The 17,904-nt window shown below is 39.2% G+C and overlaps 1 protein-coding gene across 4 annotated transcripts in view; it reads right to left on the bottom strand.

The window, feature by feature from the left end:
• LOC104217702 (protein tesmin/TSO1-like CXC 5) overlaps positions 1 to 17,391 on the bottom strand; it is a 44,611-nt gene extending 27,220 nt beyond the window's left edge. For 2 of the 4 annotated variants that reach the window (XM_009768008.2, XM_009768011.2), the window contains exons 1-3: positions 16,513 to 17,389; positions 15,560 to 15,670; positions 28 to 205 (exon numbers count right to left, since the gene is read on the bottom strand). In XM_009768008.2, coding sequence (XP_009766310.1) covers positions 28 to 205; positions 15,560 to 15,670; positions 16,513 to 16,862 — 639 coding nt within the window. In that variant the 5' untranslated portion in view covers positions 16,863 to 17,389. Of the gene's footprint in view, positions 1 to 27; positions 206 to 15,253; positions 15,331 to 15,559; positions 15,671 to 16,512 lie in introns of those variants that run through there. The other 2 variants (XM_009768009.2, XM_009768010.2) reach the window with 2 other exon arrangements.
• Positions 17,392 to 17,904: the final 513 nt, after the last annotated feature.

Here is a 17,904-nt window from a genome sequence, read left to right as displayed (position 1 = left end):
TGAATTTGCTTAAATTTAAAAGAATACCCTATTTTCTCGAACTCCATGTGGACTGCTGGCAATTTTAGGCCTGAATGCATGCGGATTACGCTCTAAAGTAGCTTCAACTGCCTCTCGCCTAGCAGGCTCATTTTCGACATTATTATGACAATTGGCACAGTTGCATCCATCACAGTATATGCCAGAAGCAAAGCATTCACAATACCTGATCCAAAATTTAACAAAAAATGTATAGAAGCAATCAAAGATAATCACAATGCAAATGTAATGCTACGCAGGACTTCAAGTCATGCAAACTTTTTCAGCAAAAGATCTTGACAACGGTTGAGCAACTGAAGGGAAAAATAAAAGGAAAAACTGTGCTGCCAAAAGCAAAGAACGAAAACAGATAGTTACCTAACAAAAGAAGTAGTTGTCTAGAAGACACTTAACCATCCCTAAAGAAGAAAAAACCTGCATATCCCCTAATATCATCATCTAAAACTGGGATCTCAAAAAGGAAAAGGCTAAGAAGCAATGGCAAACAGGAATATATTGAGAGCACCGTGAAAAAATACGGGAGAAAAATATATTTTATTAATGTACTCTATTAAGTGTTTACAATAGTCCTATTTATAACTATATACAATACATATTTTGCTCTTATTCTATGTGGCACTAGGGTTATTTACATAACTATCTAACAATCCCCCTCAAGCCGGTGCATACAAATCATATGTACCGAGCTTGTTACATATGTAACTAATACGAGGACCAGTGAGGGACTTGGTGAATATATCTGCAAGCACATCATTCGACTTCACAAACTTTGTAGCAATATCTACTGAAAGTATCTTTTCTCTGATGAAGTGACAGTCAATCTTAATGTGTTTAGTTCTGTCATGGAACACCGGATTTGATGCAATATGAAGGGCAACTTGATTATCACACACAAGTTCCATTTTGCTGATATCACCAAATTTCAGCTCCTTGAGCAAATGTTTGATCCAAACTAGCTCACATGTTGCCACAATCATTGCTCGATATTCTGCACTAGACCGAGCAACCACATTCTGGTTCTTGCTCTTCCAAGACACTAAATTACCTCCTACTAAAACACAATATCCAGACGTAGAACGTTTATCAGAAGGTGATGCTGTCTAGTCAGCATCTAAGTATCCAACAATTTTCTCTTGGCCTCGATCTTCAAACAATAACCCTTTACCTGGAGCTGATTTTATATATCGAAGAATGCTGACAACTGCATCTCAATGACTATCACAGGGAGAATCGATAAACTGACTCACCACTCTCACAGGAAAGGAAATGTCAGGTCTAGTCACTGTGAGGTAATTTAATTTACCAACCAGACGCCTATATCTTGTAGGATCGCCAAGCGGCTCCCTCTGTTCTGGCAGAAGTTTAGAATTCAGATCCATAGGAGTGTCGACAGGTCTACAGCCTGTCATTCATGTCTTCTCAAGAATGTCTAAGGCCTACTTCCGTTGTGAGATCACAATACCTAAGCTAGACTGAGCGACCTTAATACCCAGCTAATACTTTAATCTGCCCAGATCCTTAGTCTGTAAGTGCTGAAAGAGATGTTGCTTCAACTTAGTAATACCATCCTGATCATTGCCGGTAATAACAATATCGTCAACATAAACCACCAGATAAATACTTAGATTTGAAGCAGAATGTCGATAAAGCACAGAGTGATCACCTTCACTATGAGCCATGCCAAACTGCTGAATAACTGGCTGAACTTACCAAATCAGGCTCGAGGAGACTGCTTTAGACCATAGAGGGACTGGCGCAACCGACATACAAGGCCACTAGACTCCCCCTGAGTAACAAAACCAGGTGGTTGCTCCATATAAACTTCATCCTCAAGGTCACCGTGAAGAAAAGCACTCTTAATGTCCAACTGATAGAGAGGCCAATGGCGAACAACAGCCATGGATAGAAATAGGCGGACTGATGCTATTTTAGCCACGAAAGAGAAAGTATCAATGTAATCGAGCCCAAATATCTGAGTATACCGTTTGGCAACAAGACAAGCCTTAAATCGATCAACCTGGCCATCTGGACCAACTTTGACTGCATACACCCGACGACAACCAATAGAGGAACAAGCTCCAAAGTATCACTCGTATGTAAAGCAGACATCTCGTCAATTATAGCTTGTCGCTATCCTGGATGAGACAATGTTTCACCTGTAGACTTAGGGATGGAAACAGAGGACAAAGATGATACAAATGCAAAACGGGGTGATGACAGACGATGGTAACTTAAACCGACATAATGAGGATTAGGATTAAGTGTGGACCATATACCTTTCTATAGTGCAATCGGTTGACTAAAAGGAGACAGGTCTGTAGTATTAGCAGGGTTAGTATAGGTGCAGGACGTGAATTAGCTGGGCTTGATTCTAGCCGCGGACGACGATGATAAGTCAAGGGTGGTGGAGCTGTAGAAGGTTGAACTGACTAGGTGGTGGAACTGGAGCTATAGGTGGTGGAGCTGGAACTAGAACTGTAGGTGGTGGAGCTGGAATTGTAGAGGAAGATGAATGGGAGATAGTGGCTGAATCTCCAAAAGATGGAACTGGTAGCACTTCAAAAATATCTAAGTGATTAACTAGACCTGTGAAGTATGATTGGGTTTCAAAGAAGGTAACATTAATAGACATGAGGTACCGTTGGAGGTCAGGTGAATAGCATTGATATCCCTTTTGCGTTCTCGGGTAACCTAGACATACGCACTTAAGAGCATGAAGAGCTAACTTATCTTTTCATGGAGTAAGGTTATGAACAAAACACGTGCTCCCAAAGACACGAGGTGGAAGAGAGAACAAAGATGAGTGAGGAAACAAGACAGAGAATGGAACCTGAATAACTGAGGATGGCATACTATTAATAAGATAGCAAGATCTAAGAATTGCATACCCCCAAAAACACAACGGATCACGAGATTGTATGAGTAGGGTACGAGCAGTTTCAATAAGATGTCTATTCTTTCTTTCAGTACCCATTTTGTTGGGATGTGTACGGACAAGATGTTTGATGAATAATCCCATGAGAGTTCATAAACTGCTGAAATGAATAATCCTAGATACTCTAAGGCATTATCACTACGAAATGTGCGGATAGAAACACTAAATTAATTTTGAATTTCACGTGAAAGGTCTGGAAAATAGAAAACAACTCAGATCGATTTTTCATCAAAAATATCCACGTGCACTTGGAATAATCATCAATGAAAATGACAAAGTAGCGAAATCACAAGGTAAAACTGACCCGGCTAGGACCTCAAACATCTAAATGGACTAAAGTGAAAGGTGACTCTGCTCGATTATCATAACACCGAGGGAAATGAGAGCGAGTATGCTTACTGAGCTAACATGACTCACACTCTAGAGGGGACAAGTGAGATAAACCAGGTACCATTTTCTGAAGTTTTGACAAACTGGGACATCCTAACCGTTTATGTAATAAATTTGGTGAATCAGACAATTTGTTGAAGGAAGACAAAATGTGAGTTCATGTGATTTAGTAAGGATAAGGTAATAAAGTCCATTTGATTCACGCATGGTACCAATAATCCGCTCCGTACTGCATTCTTGTATAAAAACAAGGTCATCAAGAAATAAAACAGAGCATTTAAGTGATTTGGCTAAGCGACTAACGGCTATGAGATTAAAAGAACTATCGGGGACATAAAGAACTGAATCTAAAGGTAAGGAAGGAAGTGGACTTGCTTGGCCGATTCCAATTGCCACGGTTTGAGACCCGTTGGCCATTGTGATATTTGGAAGAGATTGAGAACATGAAACGGAAGTGAAAAGAGATTTGTTACTAGAAATATGATCAGATGCACCTGAATCAATGACCCAAGACTTGGAGGTTGAAGATTGAGAGACACAAGTCAAGCTACTATGTGTTTGAACAACGGAAGCAATCTCTGAAGATGTCTGTTTACATGCTTTGTAGTGAAGGAACTCAATATAATCTAGTAGAGAAACCATCCAACTATTCATAGCATTAGTCCCATTTTGCTACAACCAATTTCTCAAATTCTTGACTAAAAGTTGTATGAGTTGAAGAGAGGTCTAGCACCACTGTAGCTCCCAGAAATTGTGGCTTGCAAGAAAAAGGAACCAGCCGCTGGAACAGTCACCGAAAACTTCAAATAGATTGCCGGGAAAAAAAAGTCGTCAAAATTAGGTGTAAATTGGCTGGGTAGGGTCGGATTGCCTTGGGAACAAGCTATCCTGAAGAAGCTAGCCAAAAAATAGCCGGAGAAGCACGCACGCACTGGCGCGTGGGAAAGACAGCGGAGTCACATATTGGACCGGTGTAGAGGTGCGTGAGCTGTCAGTTGCCGGAGAATCTGAGTGGGATTTGGTCGCCGGAATTTTCTGAGTCTAATGGTGGTGTTGGTTTGTGCAAAACACTCACCAAACGTGAGATGACGCCATTCAGTCTCTTAGGTCACCGAAAAATTGCACGGTGACTGAGTTCTTTTTTCCCGGATGTCGCTGGAATGACGCACAACGATCTTTCCTCATTGATGCTCTGATACCATGTGAGAAAAATATATTTTATTGATGTACTCTATAAGTATTTACAATAGCCCTATTTATAACTATACAAAACACATATTCTTCTCCTTTTCTATACGGGACTAGGGTTATTTACATAACTATTTAACAACCTCTATTTATCATAATTAGCAACAGGTAGCTTCTGTTTTATGTCTGCTGAATGATTTGATTGCGACAACGGACAGGTGGAGAAGAATTATTCAAAACCACCATTTGTTGAAAAAATACAACTTAGTGATGTTTATGTCCTTCAGTGGTGAAAGAAAATAATGTGTGTATATCATTAATGTAGTCATAGGAGCTCATTTCGCTAATCCAAGGATAGGCTTGTAAGAATTAAAACACAGCAGAACTCCTCATGAGACTTCATATTAGATGAACTAGATCAATTTTCAATCCAAGGCCTTCCAACCTGGAGGACCAGAATAAGTGAACATGAATAATCCATTCAAAATAACAATTTAAATATGGAATATCACTTCGAAGGACACTGTCAATTATTGGGAACTGATTATCAAATTCCATATGATGGATTTGTATTCTTTTATTACAAGAGAATGCTAAACCATGTCACTCTAAAAGCGTGAGAAACTAGGCAATTATTGATCCCAAAGCAAGTAATTCCTTTTCTATAAACCCCACCACCATGCACATGTGCACATAGATAAATATAAGGACTATAAAATCAGTCCCTACAATGATGGAGAAGAAAATAATGTGCAGAGACTGCTGCAAATGCAAATCTACCGTGTTTGAGCATTTCACCAAGTTAGCTATACAAGACATCTAATCAAATTGGTCACGAGAGTTGATTGGTAGGATTGATTATATCTCACAATCAATCATCCTCCAGCACCATATCTCACGATCATTCATCCTTCAGCAAAATTACCAAAGAAATCTTCTATCAAAATTTTCTAGAATTTCTTAAAATGTAGTTGTTAGAATAATTATGTAAATAGTAGTAAATAACCCTAATCTCATATGTATTAGGAGTAGGACATGTTATGTATATATATAGGGTTCATTGTATCATGTTTAATATCAACAACAACAACAACAACGATCCAGTAAAGTCCCACTAAGTGGGGTCTAAGGAGGGTAGTGTGTACGCGACCTTACCCCTACCCCGATAGGGCAGAGAGGTTGTTTCCGATAGACCCTCGGCTCAGGAAGATGGAAATAAAACAAGAAAACAAGAAAAGACAATTCATCAGTATCATCAACATAACCATAGAATGTATCATGTTTAATATATGAGAATAATATGAATAATATTTTCTCCCGTCCTTTCTCACATGGTATCAGAGCAGCAGTGAGAAAACATCCGGGAAAGAAAACCCAGCCGAAAAAAGCCGTCGTGCTTCAATTCCGGCAACCTTTTTAGGGTTGTTTTTATTCAAACCAATTTACATCGGTGTTGTGCAAAATCCAATACCACCACAAGGTCCCCCAACCCCCGGCGACCAAACCCCAACAAATACCTCCGCCGGCAGACATCTCACGCGCCTCCACACGCCGATCAGAGATTCTTTTCCAGCGAGATCTACTCCACACGCCAGCGCATGGAGCACTTTCCGGGCACTTTTTGATGGAATTCCTTCAAAGCAGTTGGATCGCCCTCAAATTCCGAGCCTACCCATAATTTTATTTTTTAATTCCGACCACTTTGAGTTTTTCCGCCGACTACACTGATTTTTCCGGCAGATACAGTAATTTTCGGCTGAAACAGTGTCTCCTTCGTCTGTTTCAGCGAGTTTTCAATTGATTCTTTCTGTTATTTGGTGATAATTTTATAGATCTCTCTTCAATCCAACGATGTCTTTGTTTGATGCTTTGGGGTCTAAAAACCCAGGTTTTGGCAGTTCCGGTGTTATGATTACCTCCGAACCTTTAATTGGAAGTTCAAACTACTTAGCTTGGGCTTCGTCTGTCGAGCTGTGGTGTAAAGGTCAAGGTGTTCAAGATCATTTAATCAAGAAGTCTAGCGAAGGAGATGAAAAGGCCAAAGCACATTGGGAGAAGATCGATGCTCAATTATGCAGTATTCGGTGGCGATCTATTGATTCCAAGTTGATGCCCTTGTTTCGTCCATTCCAGACATGTTATTTGGTTTGGGAAAAAGGCTCTCACTTTATACACTAATGACATATCTCGTTTCTATGATGTGATATCGCGGATGACAAATTTAAAGAAACATGAATTAGCTATGTCTACTTGCTTGGGACAAGTACATGCAGTCATGGAGGAATTTGAGAAGTTGATGCCAGTTTCTGCTAGTGTTGAAAAGCAACAAGAGCAGCAACAAATGATGTTTCTAGTTCTTACTCTTGCTGGGCTTCCTAATGATCTTAACTTAATACACGATCAGATTTTGGCTAGTCTGACTGTCCCCACAGTTGATGAATTATTCTCTCGATTACTTCGCCTTGCTGCAGCACCAAGTCACCCAGTGATCTCATCACAGACACTTGACTCATCTGTTCTCGCATCCCAGATAGTGGACAATCGGGTATCTCATACTATGGAGAATAGACAGGGAGGAGGTCGTTTTAGAAGATCTAGACCCAAGTGCTCTTTATTATCATAAACTTGGACACACTCATGATGTGTGCTATTCTTTACATGGTCGCCCACCCAAAAATGTTTATGTTGCTCAGACCGAGACTACAGGTAACCAAGGATTTTCTTTACTTGAAGGGGAGTATACTGAGTTCCTTCAGTATCGAGCAAGTAAGCAGACATCTCCACGAGTAGTCTCTGTTGCTCAGACTAATACTTCTGTTGCTAGTAATTCTTTTGTTTGTTTTCCCAGTCTAGTACTCTTGGACAATGGGTTGTGGACGCAGCCGCTTCTGATCATATCTCTGGTAATAAATCACTTCTATCAAATATTGTGTATTCACAGTCTCTTCCCACTGTTACTTTAGCCAATGGGTCTCAAACTAAAGCAAAAGGAGTTGGACAAGCGAATCCCCTACCCTCTGTCACTCTAGATGCCGTTTTTTATGTCCCTGGGTGTCCTTTTAATCTTGCATTTGTTAGTCGTTTGACTCGTTTGACGGGGCAGACGGTTAGAACAAGACTTGAATCAGAAGGCCTTTACTACCTTAACTCACTCAATTCCTCCAAGGCATGTCTAGTTATAGATCTTCCGGACCTAATTCACAGACGTTTAGGACATCCAAGCTTATCCAAGCTTCAGAAGATGGTGCCTAGTTTGTCTAGTTTATCTACATTAGAGTGTGAGTCATGTCAGCTCGGGAAACATACCCGAGCCTCCTTTCCTCGTAGTATTGAGAGTCATGCAGAGTGTTTTTTCTTTAGTTCATTCTGATATATGGGATCCTAGTAGAGTCAGTTCAACCTTGGGATTTTGTTATTTTGTTAGTTTCATTGATGATCATTCAAGATGTACTTGGATTTTCTTAATGAAAGATCGTTCCGAGTTGTTTTCTATAGTTCCAGAATTTTTGTGCTGAGATTAAAAATAAATTTGGTGTTTCTATTCGCACTTTTCGCAGTGATAATGCCTTAGAATATTTATTCTCACAATTTCATCAGTTTATGACTTCTCAAGGAATTATTCATCAGACCTCTTTTCTTTATACCCCTCAGCAAAATGGGATTGCAAAGAGAAAGAATAGGCATATCATTGAGATTGCTCGCACACTTCTCATTGAATCTCATGTTCTGTTGCGTTTTTGGGGCGATGCAGTTCTCACAGCTTGTTATTTGGTTAATCGGATGCCCTCATCTCCCATCCAGAATCAGATTCCATATACAGTATTGTTTCCCCAGTCACCCTTATACTCTGTTCCCCCTCGTGTTTTTGGGAGCACTTGTTTCGTTCATAACTTAGCCCCGAGAAAGATAAGTTAGCTTCTCGTGCTCTCAAGTGTATCTTTCTTGGTTATTCTCGTGTTTAGAAGGGATATCGTTGTTACTCACCTGATCTTCGTAGGTACTTAATGTCATCTGACGTCACATTTGAGTCTAAACCTTTCTTTACCTCTTCTAACCATTCTGACCACCTTGATATATTTGAGGTCTTACCTATACCGACCTTTAAGGAGTTAACTATAGCTCCTCCTTCACCTTCCGCCACAGAAGTCTTACCCATTCAAACCGTGGGGGAGTCGTATGGCTCCTCCTAGACTCCCCGCCACAGGAACACCACTCTTGGCATATCATCGTCGTTCGCACCAGCATCAGTACCAGCTGATTCACGTCCTGCACCTGACCCTGCTCCTACTGCGGACTTATCTCTTCCTAGTACACCGATTGCACTTCGAAAAGGTATACGGACCACCCTTAATCCTAATCCCATTATGTCGGTTTAAGTTATCATCGTTTGCCATTACCCTATTATGCTTTTATATCTTCTTTGTCCTCTATTTCCATCCCTAAGTCTACAGGTAAAGCATTGTCTCATCCAGGATGGCGACAGGCTATGACTGACGAGATGTCTGCTTTACATACGAGTGGTACTTGGGAGCTCGTTCCTCTTCTTTCAGGTAAATCTACTGTTGGTTGTCGTTGGGTATATGCAGTCAAGGTTGGTCCGGATGACAAGATTGATCGCCTTAAGGCCCGTCTTGTTGCCAAGGGATATACTCAGATATTTGGGCTCGATTACAGTGATACCTTCTCTCCCATAGCTAAGGTAGCACCAGTCCGCCTTTTTTTATCCATGGTTGTTGTTCGCCATTGGCCTCTCTATCAGCTGGACATTAAGAATGTCTTTTTACACGGTGACCTTGAGGATAAAGTTTATATGGAGCAACCACCTAGGTTTGTTGCTCAGGGGGAGTCTCGTGGCCTTGTATGTTGCTTGCACCGGTCACTTTATGGTCTAAAACAGTCTCCTTGAGCCTGGTTTGGTAAGTTCAGCACAGTTATCCAGGAGTTTGGCATGACTCAGAGTGAAGCTGATCACTCTGTGTTTTATCGGCACTCTGCTTCGAGTCTCTGTATTTATCTGGTGGTCTATGTTGATGATATTATTATTACCGGCAATGATCAGGATGGCATTACTAAATTGAAGCAACATCTCTCTCAACACTTTCAAACTAACGACCTGGGCAAACTAAAGTATTTTTTGGGTATTGAGGTCACTCGGGTATTGTGATCTCACAACGGAAGTATGCCTTAGATATTCTTGAGGAGAAAGGAATGACAGGTTGTAGACCTGTTGACACTCCAATGGATCCGAATTCTAAACTTCTGCCAGGACAGGGGGAGCCTCTTAGCGATCCTACAAGATATAGGCAGTTGGTTGGTAAATTAAATTACCTTACAGTGACAAGACCTGACATTTCCTTTCCTGTGAGTGTTGTGAGTCAATTTATGGATTCTTCGTGTGATAGTCATTGGGATGCAGTTGTTCGCATTCTTCGGTATATAAAATCAGCTCCAGGCAAAGGTTTATTGTTTGAGGATCGAGGCCATGAGCAGATCATTGGATACTCAGATGCTGATTGGGCAGGATCGCCTTCTGATAGACGTTCTACGTCTGGATATTGTGTTTTAGTAGGAGGAAATTTGGTGTCTTGGAAGAGCAAGAAACAGAATGTGGTTGCTCGGTCTAGTGCAGAAGCAGAATATCGAGTAATGGCTATGGCAACATGTGAGCTAATTTGGATCAAACAGTTGCTCAAGGAGTTGGAATTTGGTGAGATTAGTCAGATGGGACTTGTGTGTGATAATCAAGTTGCTCTTCATATTGCGTCAAATCCAGTATTCCATGAGAGAACTAAACACAATGAGATTGACTGTCACTTTGTCAGAGAAAAGATACTCTTGGGAGATATTGCTACAAAGTTTATGAAGTCGAATGATCAGCTTGCAGTATTTTCACCAAGTCCCTCACTGGTCCTCGTATTAACTACATATGTAACAAGCTCGGTACATATGATTTATATGCACCAGCTTGAGGGGGAGTGTTAGAATAGTTATGTAAATAGTAGTAAATAACCCTAATCCCATATGTATTAGGAGTAAGACGTGTTATATATATATATAGGGCTCATTGTATCATGTTTAATATATGAGAATAATATCAATAATATTTTCTCCCGTGCTTTCTCACAGTAGAAATTATTAAGTTCTTGTATTGAGAATAAGCATACCAGATAGAGAATGCAAGCAGCACACATAGAGGACAAATTAGAGAAGGTTACATAAAATGGTTTGGCTATGTCATAGATTCCTATTGACTAGTTTACAGGCACGACCTTATGATGGTTAAAGGTGCTAAAAGGGGACAAGATAGACCTAGAATCAAATAGAAGGAAGTTTTCTCAGATACATACAACCTTTCGGAATCATGCAGGCTTAGCTAAGGACAGAATATAATGGAAGCAAAGTATCCAGACTAGCAATAACAACTAGTTGGCATTAAGGTTTAGTTCTTATTGTACACTTACATTATGTCTATGTCACATCCCGACCTTGGGAGATGGCCAAGGCACCCGATACCTTAACTTGATCGAGCGAACCAACCTTTCATGTCATACCTTTCATAATTGATGCATGCTTTAGAAACATTTAAAGCCTTTCTTAATACAATTTTTCTTCCATAAACTTGAATAAATTAAATAACGAAAAAAGTTATTCATACATGCCATATGAGACCTCAATAGAAATGACAAAAACATACTTAACCCGTTATGTCCGTGGAGCCTCTATGGCAATATGAATAAGAAGAGATGTCGATGACAAGGCATCGGCTATAACCAAAAGGAGATCCAAGTGTTCGTAACATAAAAGGGGTGCCCCGAAATATAACGGGGCTCACCAAAGACTGGAAGATGAGGGAGTCGCCTAACGAGGCTCCACGTCGTCCAGTGTAGTACTAGTTGCATCCATGAAAAAGATGTTGTGCTCCCGGCCAAAGGGATGTAAGTACATGATGAATAGTACTCGTATACATCGGAAGCTTCATCACATAAAATGGGATAAGAAACAAATATAAAGGAAAACATGTAGAGATAAAATGCAACTTAGAGAAACATTAATTCATTTCATAAAACATTTGAGAATTTGAATTTTTAACAACTTATTATCTTAGGTGGGAGTTCATTAGTTAGCGATATTCCGTTTAACCACCATGTATACAACATGGAGTCCGATCTCGGCCCGATCGGCTAAGTCATCTCACCGCAATGTCATGTAGATCGACATTAGTTTCTAGCAATTCATTAACCCCAACCAAAGGAGACTATCTAGTCATCCAAGCCAATGGTACGACCATAGTCCTACACCAGTAAGTGTAGCTTCGGGTATTAGGCGCCTTTAACTTACACCTTCACAGTTACATAACAAGACTCCCAAAATAGTTCATTACATTTGGCACTTTTGGCCCAAATTCGTTAATTTTAGGGTTAGGCTCAATAGCTACATAACATTCTCTTTCCATTTCGTCACCATTTACATTCATTATTTGAAACACCGTAACGAAATATTCATGTTCATGGAAAACTTTAATCATTAAAATATTTTCATTCGTAGGCTTGAAACATTTATAATTTCATCGTGTAAAACATAGCATGTGAGATTATAACATGGAAGGAGAACATGAAAAGTATATAATTACTTGTCGTCCAGAATTATACACTAACAATTTGAAACTATTTAGTTATGAAATCACATTTATAAGACATGAGAATTTTAGGAAAAATAATCCTATGGGAGGGGTTAGCCAACATACCTTAAACTATTCCGAAGCTAGCTTATCTCTTGGTTCCCAAGTCACTTGGTAAGAATCTTAACTATACCACACGATAGGTAAAAGAATTTAATCCCCCTATTCCAACAATAAACTATACCCAATTTACTATTAATAGCAAACCCTAGTTCATAAGACCCATTCAAGAACTATGGTTTCTTTCTCATCGAAATGATATTTCTCAACTCAAACTAACCCCCAAAGATCCATCTTATACTTGTATTTGAACATGGGTAGAGATATTCACCTTTTAGGTTTAAAACCCTAGCTCTAGATCTTGGAAAATCCAATGGATTCGATCCATAAATATTGTTAGAATATCATAAAATGACGTTTGGTACCCATAACTATCACCATATATGCTTACCTTGGTGTATTATGAGAGAGATGCTCTTCATTCTCTCTAAAATTAAAGACCAAGTCAAAATGAAATGTTTTTCTCTCTTTGAACATCACCTTCAAAAGACCAAAACAATCTAGAGCCTTGCGTAGCCTCCCTGCATAGGTTGCGCATGATGCATACGCAGGGCGAGAACATTTCCCCTAACTTGGTGACCATTTTGTTTTTGCCTACGCACCCTCTGTAGCCTACGCAAAAATCCTACGCAAGGTTGTGTTGCCTACACAGAAGGCCTACGCAAAGCTGCTTAGCCTATGCACTGTGCCTATACAAGACGAGAGCCTTTCCTCCCCTCAACTGGCAGCTTCTGTTTTTTCCTACGCAAGGCTGCGTAACCTATGCAAAAGGCCTACGCATGGGTGAATCCCTCAACTGGCAGCTTCTGTTTTTTCCTAGGCAAGGCTGCGGAACCTATGCAAAAGGCCTACGCATGGGTAAATCCCTGAAGATTCAACACTCCCTCTAAGCTCCAATCTACTTCCTTAAGCTCAAACTAATCCATATTATGCTAGTGAAGTTACGGGGCTTTACAGTCTAATGTTTATCAATAGTCTTTTCAATTTGATTATATATTTGTATGTCATTGTAGGATAAGTGTGAGATTTAGAGCTCTAGTTTAGCACCTATAGGCAATTTATTTATGAACAACATAGTATTAAAATTAGGTAAAATACATTGATAGCCCCTTAAACTTGTCAACACTTTTCACTTATACACTTTATCTTAAGTCCGTCCTATTTGAACGCTTTAACTACATCTCAAATGTGTCAATTAGACACAAAATCTGTAAGTAGTCAAACACAAAAAAAAGTGCATGTAATTCACACGCCAGAGTGACGAATAAGAGGGGGATATGTGGAATTAACTTAAATAAATTTTACTTTTGAAAAAAAGAAAAGCGATGGCCAAGTACGGTTGTCTTCTCGCCTGAGCCAACCATTTTAACGTTGTGTGCTTCTTTAACTACTCACATCGATCTTCTTCTTCTTTTTTTGCTTGACAACAATTTTTAATTATACTAGATTTTTAGGTTTAGCTGTGCGGTGGAAACTAAAACTTCCAGCTATAAAAGATGAAGCTTTGCCGGAAATTTTTTGAGATGTAAACCTTATTTTTCTTCAGATTCAAGTCACAAAGTTTAATTTTGTCCCAGGTTTGCAAATGTAAAGAAACGAACATGGACTATTCAGTAAATGCATTATTATGTTTTCCCTTTCTATTTTGAAATTACTATTGCTTCTTCATGCTTCTCTGTATAAATTTGAAACAAGCAGCTTTTCTTCATTTTATGGAGTGAGAATAGCAAATAAAGAAGAAAAAAAGAGGAGTAAAACATTGTGAAAGAAAGGATATGAAGGTAGTGACCTGGTGTGCGAAGAAAATAGATGACTGTGTGCGAAAGAATAGGAGAAGAAAAAAGAGAGAAAAAAATTAAAAGGAAAAATTATTCTCTCACGCTTTAAAAATGATGCAATACACGCACTATGCCACATCACTAAGTTGTGTCTAAATGACACATTTGAGATGTGGTTGGAGTGTTCAGATGGAACAACCTTAAGATGAAGTGTTTAAGTGAAAAGTATGGACAAGTTTAAATTATTTGGACACGAATAGAGTGGAAAGCTATAAACAATTGCAGATGAGAATGATTGTAGAGAATTCATATAGTTGATCCCAACTTTGTTTGGTATTAAGGTATTATTGATTTGATTGAGCGAGTGATTGAACATGCTAAAGACACAAAAAGGAAAAACGATATGTCTACAAACAGCCTCATTTCTCCTCTTTCTTTTCCAATTCTCAATCCCCTTCTTGTTGGGAATTGTGCAATTTATGACTCAACAAAGGAAATCGTTGTGTTATCAGCTTATAAAAACATAGTTGTATTTGTCAATATGATAAATCCACTTCAAAGGACAGAAATTCGTCAACATGCAGGGAAAATATATAATACTTTTGCACAAAATTTTAAACTAAAGTGAACCCCTATTCCCCTTCTATATACTTGCACTCATGCCTCAATTTAGTGGAACCGGTTTTCCAACTCATAGTGCCTCCTTGGGCCTTTAGCCTCCAAATAAATATCCCTTTAAAAGGAAAGCAATATTTTAATGTAAAAGATTTCAATAGCAAAATATAAACTGCACTCAGGTCCAAGATAAGCCTAGAAAGCCAAGCAACACTAAATCATTAGACCAATTGGAAGAATCTCTCTCAGTGATCATGTTTTCTAAGGAAAGAACTTCTACCTAGATTCCTATTGCTTCTGTTGTTGGATTACCTGCAGGCTGCACAACAGGTTTTTTCTTCTATAAATGATGAATACATTTCTTTCTTTGCCTTCTCTAAAATATTGAACAAAAGGTATTTATTTAATATATAGCTTTTCCTTCTTCCATTCATTGCTTTCCTACTTGGAGCTTTTCCTTCTTTTTATTGCTCTACTTGGAGCTTTTCCTTCTTTCATTAGTTTCCTACTTGGAGCTTGCCTCTTCAGAGGTGGTTAGCAAAACATAACAATACACAAGAAAAACTCTACCTTGTTTCTGATAGAGAAGTCATAGTTGCAACGGAAACAGCAAAAATACTCCCACCATAGGCTAAAGGCAGTGGATGCTGAAAAGTTAGAGGGGTTTTATGTTGTCACTATCTCAAGTTAATTGAGTGCGATATGAGAAAGGGACAAAAAAAAAAGATATCCCAAAGCCTATCAGGTCCAGTTTAAATCATTACTAAGTAATGGCCTTCCTAATCTGGGAGCTAGTTCAGTGTACCATCATTTATTAGCCATAAATATTGGTAGGAGATTCTACATATATTGTGCATGAAAGGAGGAAATACTTACAACTTCAAACATCGAGAGTGTTTGCAGTTACACTGCTTTGGCTTTTTAGGTGTACCATCTTTTGCTTCATTGGCACTTTGCCTTGACCTGGCTTTTGGTGATTCGGGTTTCCTGGAAAGAGAAAGTGTATTAGGATATACAGATCTCACAACTGTTTCTAGAGAACACTACATGCCTCCCCCTCCCACTCTTTGCTAGACATGGGAGGTGAAAGAAGTGGATAGCCTCAAATATGAATAACAAATAACACCACACGCAGTATCCTAATAGATTAGCATAAGTTGTCAATGATCATATATGAGAAAGAAGAGAGAACACAGCTTTTATTTAATTAATTAATGTCTCAATACGCCCCCTCACATGTGCCTAATTCTTTTTCTTTTTTCATGAGCCAAGCAATTGGAAATTCTTAATGGTTGGGTGGTGAGAATTGAAATTGGGACCTCTGCCTACTATTATACCATGTGAGAAAACAGAAAGAAGGGAGAACACAACTCTTATTTAATAGTTCCTTAGAGGACATCCCACAGTTCCCCTGGCTAGCAAGAAATGAGCTTTTCTGTTTCTGAAGTCATAGAATGCCTAGCCAATCAACAAATCTATAGAAGCAGCCAAACTCTAATAAAATCCTAGTGAAATATACAATACAAGAAACAAAGCTCAGAAACATGTCTAGGTATTAGCGCCAAATAATCTGTCATAGTTCCATCAAAGTTGGAGATGGAAAGCCATATGTTTGGTGAAGGGAATATCAAAATCTGTTAATACGAGCTCAAAAAGGCTGCTCGGGTGGACTTCAAACAATTGAATTAGAATTTGTGAAAACATTTAATTCAAGCACCTACCTTCAATAACGAATTTAGCTCAACAGAACGATATTTATTATTTCCCTCAACAAAAAAACAAAACAAAAAAAAACTGGAAGTTTCTCGCGAATTGCAGGCTAAACTTACACAGGTCGTATGGAAGGATGAGTAGGCTGCACCGGAGTTTGTTGCATCGGCATCAACAGTATATGTTGTTGCTGCGATTGCGGCAGTGCCTGCGTCTGTAATTGTGGCCTTGTCATCTGTGTTGGCTTCATCGACACTGGTAACTGACCAGACTTCATTACCTGCTGCTGAACCTGCTTAGCTTGTTCCGGCAAATCCGCCGCCGCAGCTCCCCCGAATCCCGCGAAATCCAGCTGCCTCGCTAGCTTCTTCGCCGGATAATCCGTTACCACGTGAGCACTAGCCGCCGTAGCTGCCGGCTCTGATTGAGCTTTCTTTGGAGGGAAATCCCCTCCCTCAATTTTCTCCATTCAAAAACAAATAGTACAAAAAGATCCTCGAAAATTCACTGATTCTCCTGCGAAATTCTCACGGAAATTCCTCGAAATTCATAGAATTGAAAATCTTAGAAATTCAAAATCCGAGAGTAAGAAGCTATGTCATTCACACAGTGACATTCAGTCATTCACAGAAAAGAGAAGAATCGCCCCAATATCGACTGGAATTTTCAAACTTAATCCACAAAATCTCGATCCGCAGTTACATACGCATGCGTGTAAATCCTCTGTACGTATAGACGGACGGAGAAAAGAGGGGATCTTTTCAAAGAAAAGAAAGAGCCTTTGTCTCTCCCTTTCTCCCTCTCTAGCTTTTGAAATTCAATTCGTAATTACGGTAAGATCGTCACATCAACCTCATCCTACGGTTAATATCGCGAGAATTAATCTCACGGCTCAAATTCATAGAAGCATCGAAGGTTTTCTTTTCCACCGTTAGATGACTGGCTGCTTAATACACTAGGATGCTTGGAATATAAAACGCATCAAATCATTTACCGTCACGTGGCTTAAGATAATCTGGAGGGAGTGAAATGCGCTACCTAAGATTCTTTTTGTTTTGGGTTAAAAGTAAAATAGGGAGTAATAAAAATAAGTTAAGAAGTGCAGGGATTTTGGCGCTAAATAAGTTATAAAGTGCAGGGTTTGGTGAAAATGTTATGAAGGGCGACGATTGCTCCGCGAGGTGTAGAAATAGACGGACACGATTGACGAGGGATTCTAATTGGAGTTTAAAATAAATCTGTTGTTTATTCAAGATTGACTCGTCTCAAGATCCGATGAGAACGAGAAATAAGGGTGTATTTGGTACGAATGAAAACATTTTCCAAAACTCCTTGTTAATTTTTCTCACTCTTACCAACCCACCTCATTCCCTCTTTCTAAAAAAGGATTTTTTTTATTTTTTAATTTTAGTTTTCCGTTACCACCCACCCTACTACTCCTCTACCCGTACCCCACCCCCTCCAACAAAAAAAAATATTTTCTTTACCTTTTTTTTTTGATTATCCTTAGT

Source organism: Nicotiana sylvestris, chromosome 11, assembly GCF_000393655.2.
Source record: "Nicotiana sylvestris chromosome 11, ASM39365v2, whole genome shotgun sequence".
Lineage (NCBI taxonomy): Eukaryota > Viridiplantae > Streptophyta > Magnoliopsida > Solanales > Solanaceae > Nicotiana > Nicotiana sylvestris.
This window is presented reverse-complemented; position numbering and strand designations above follow the sequence as displayed.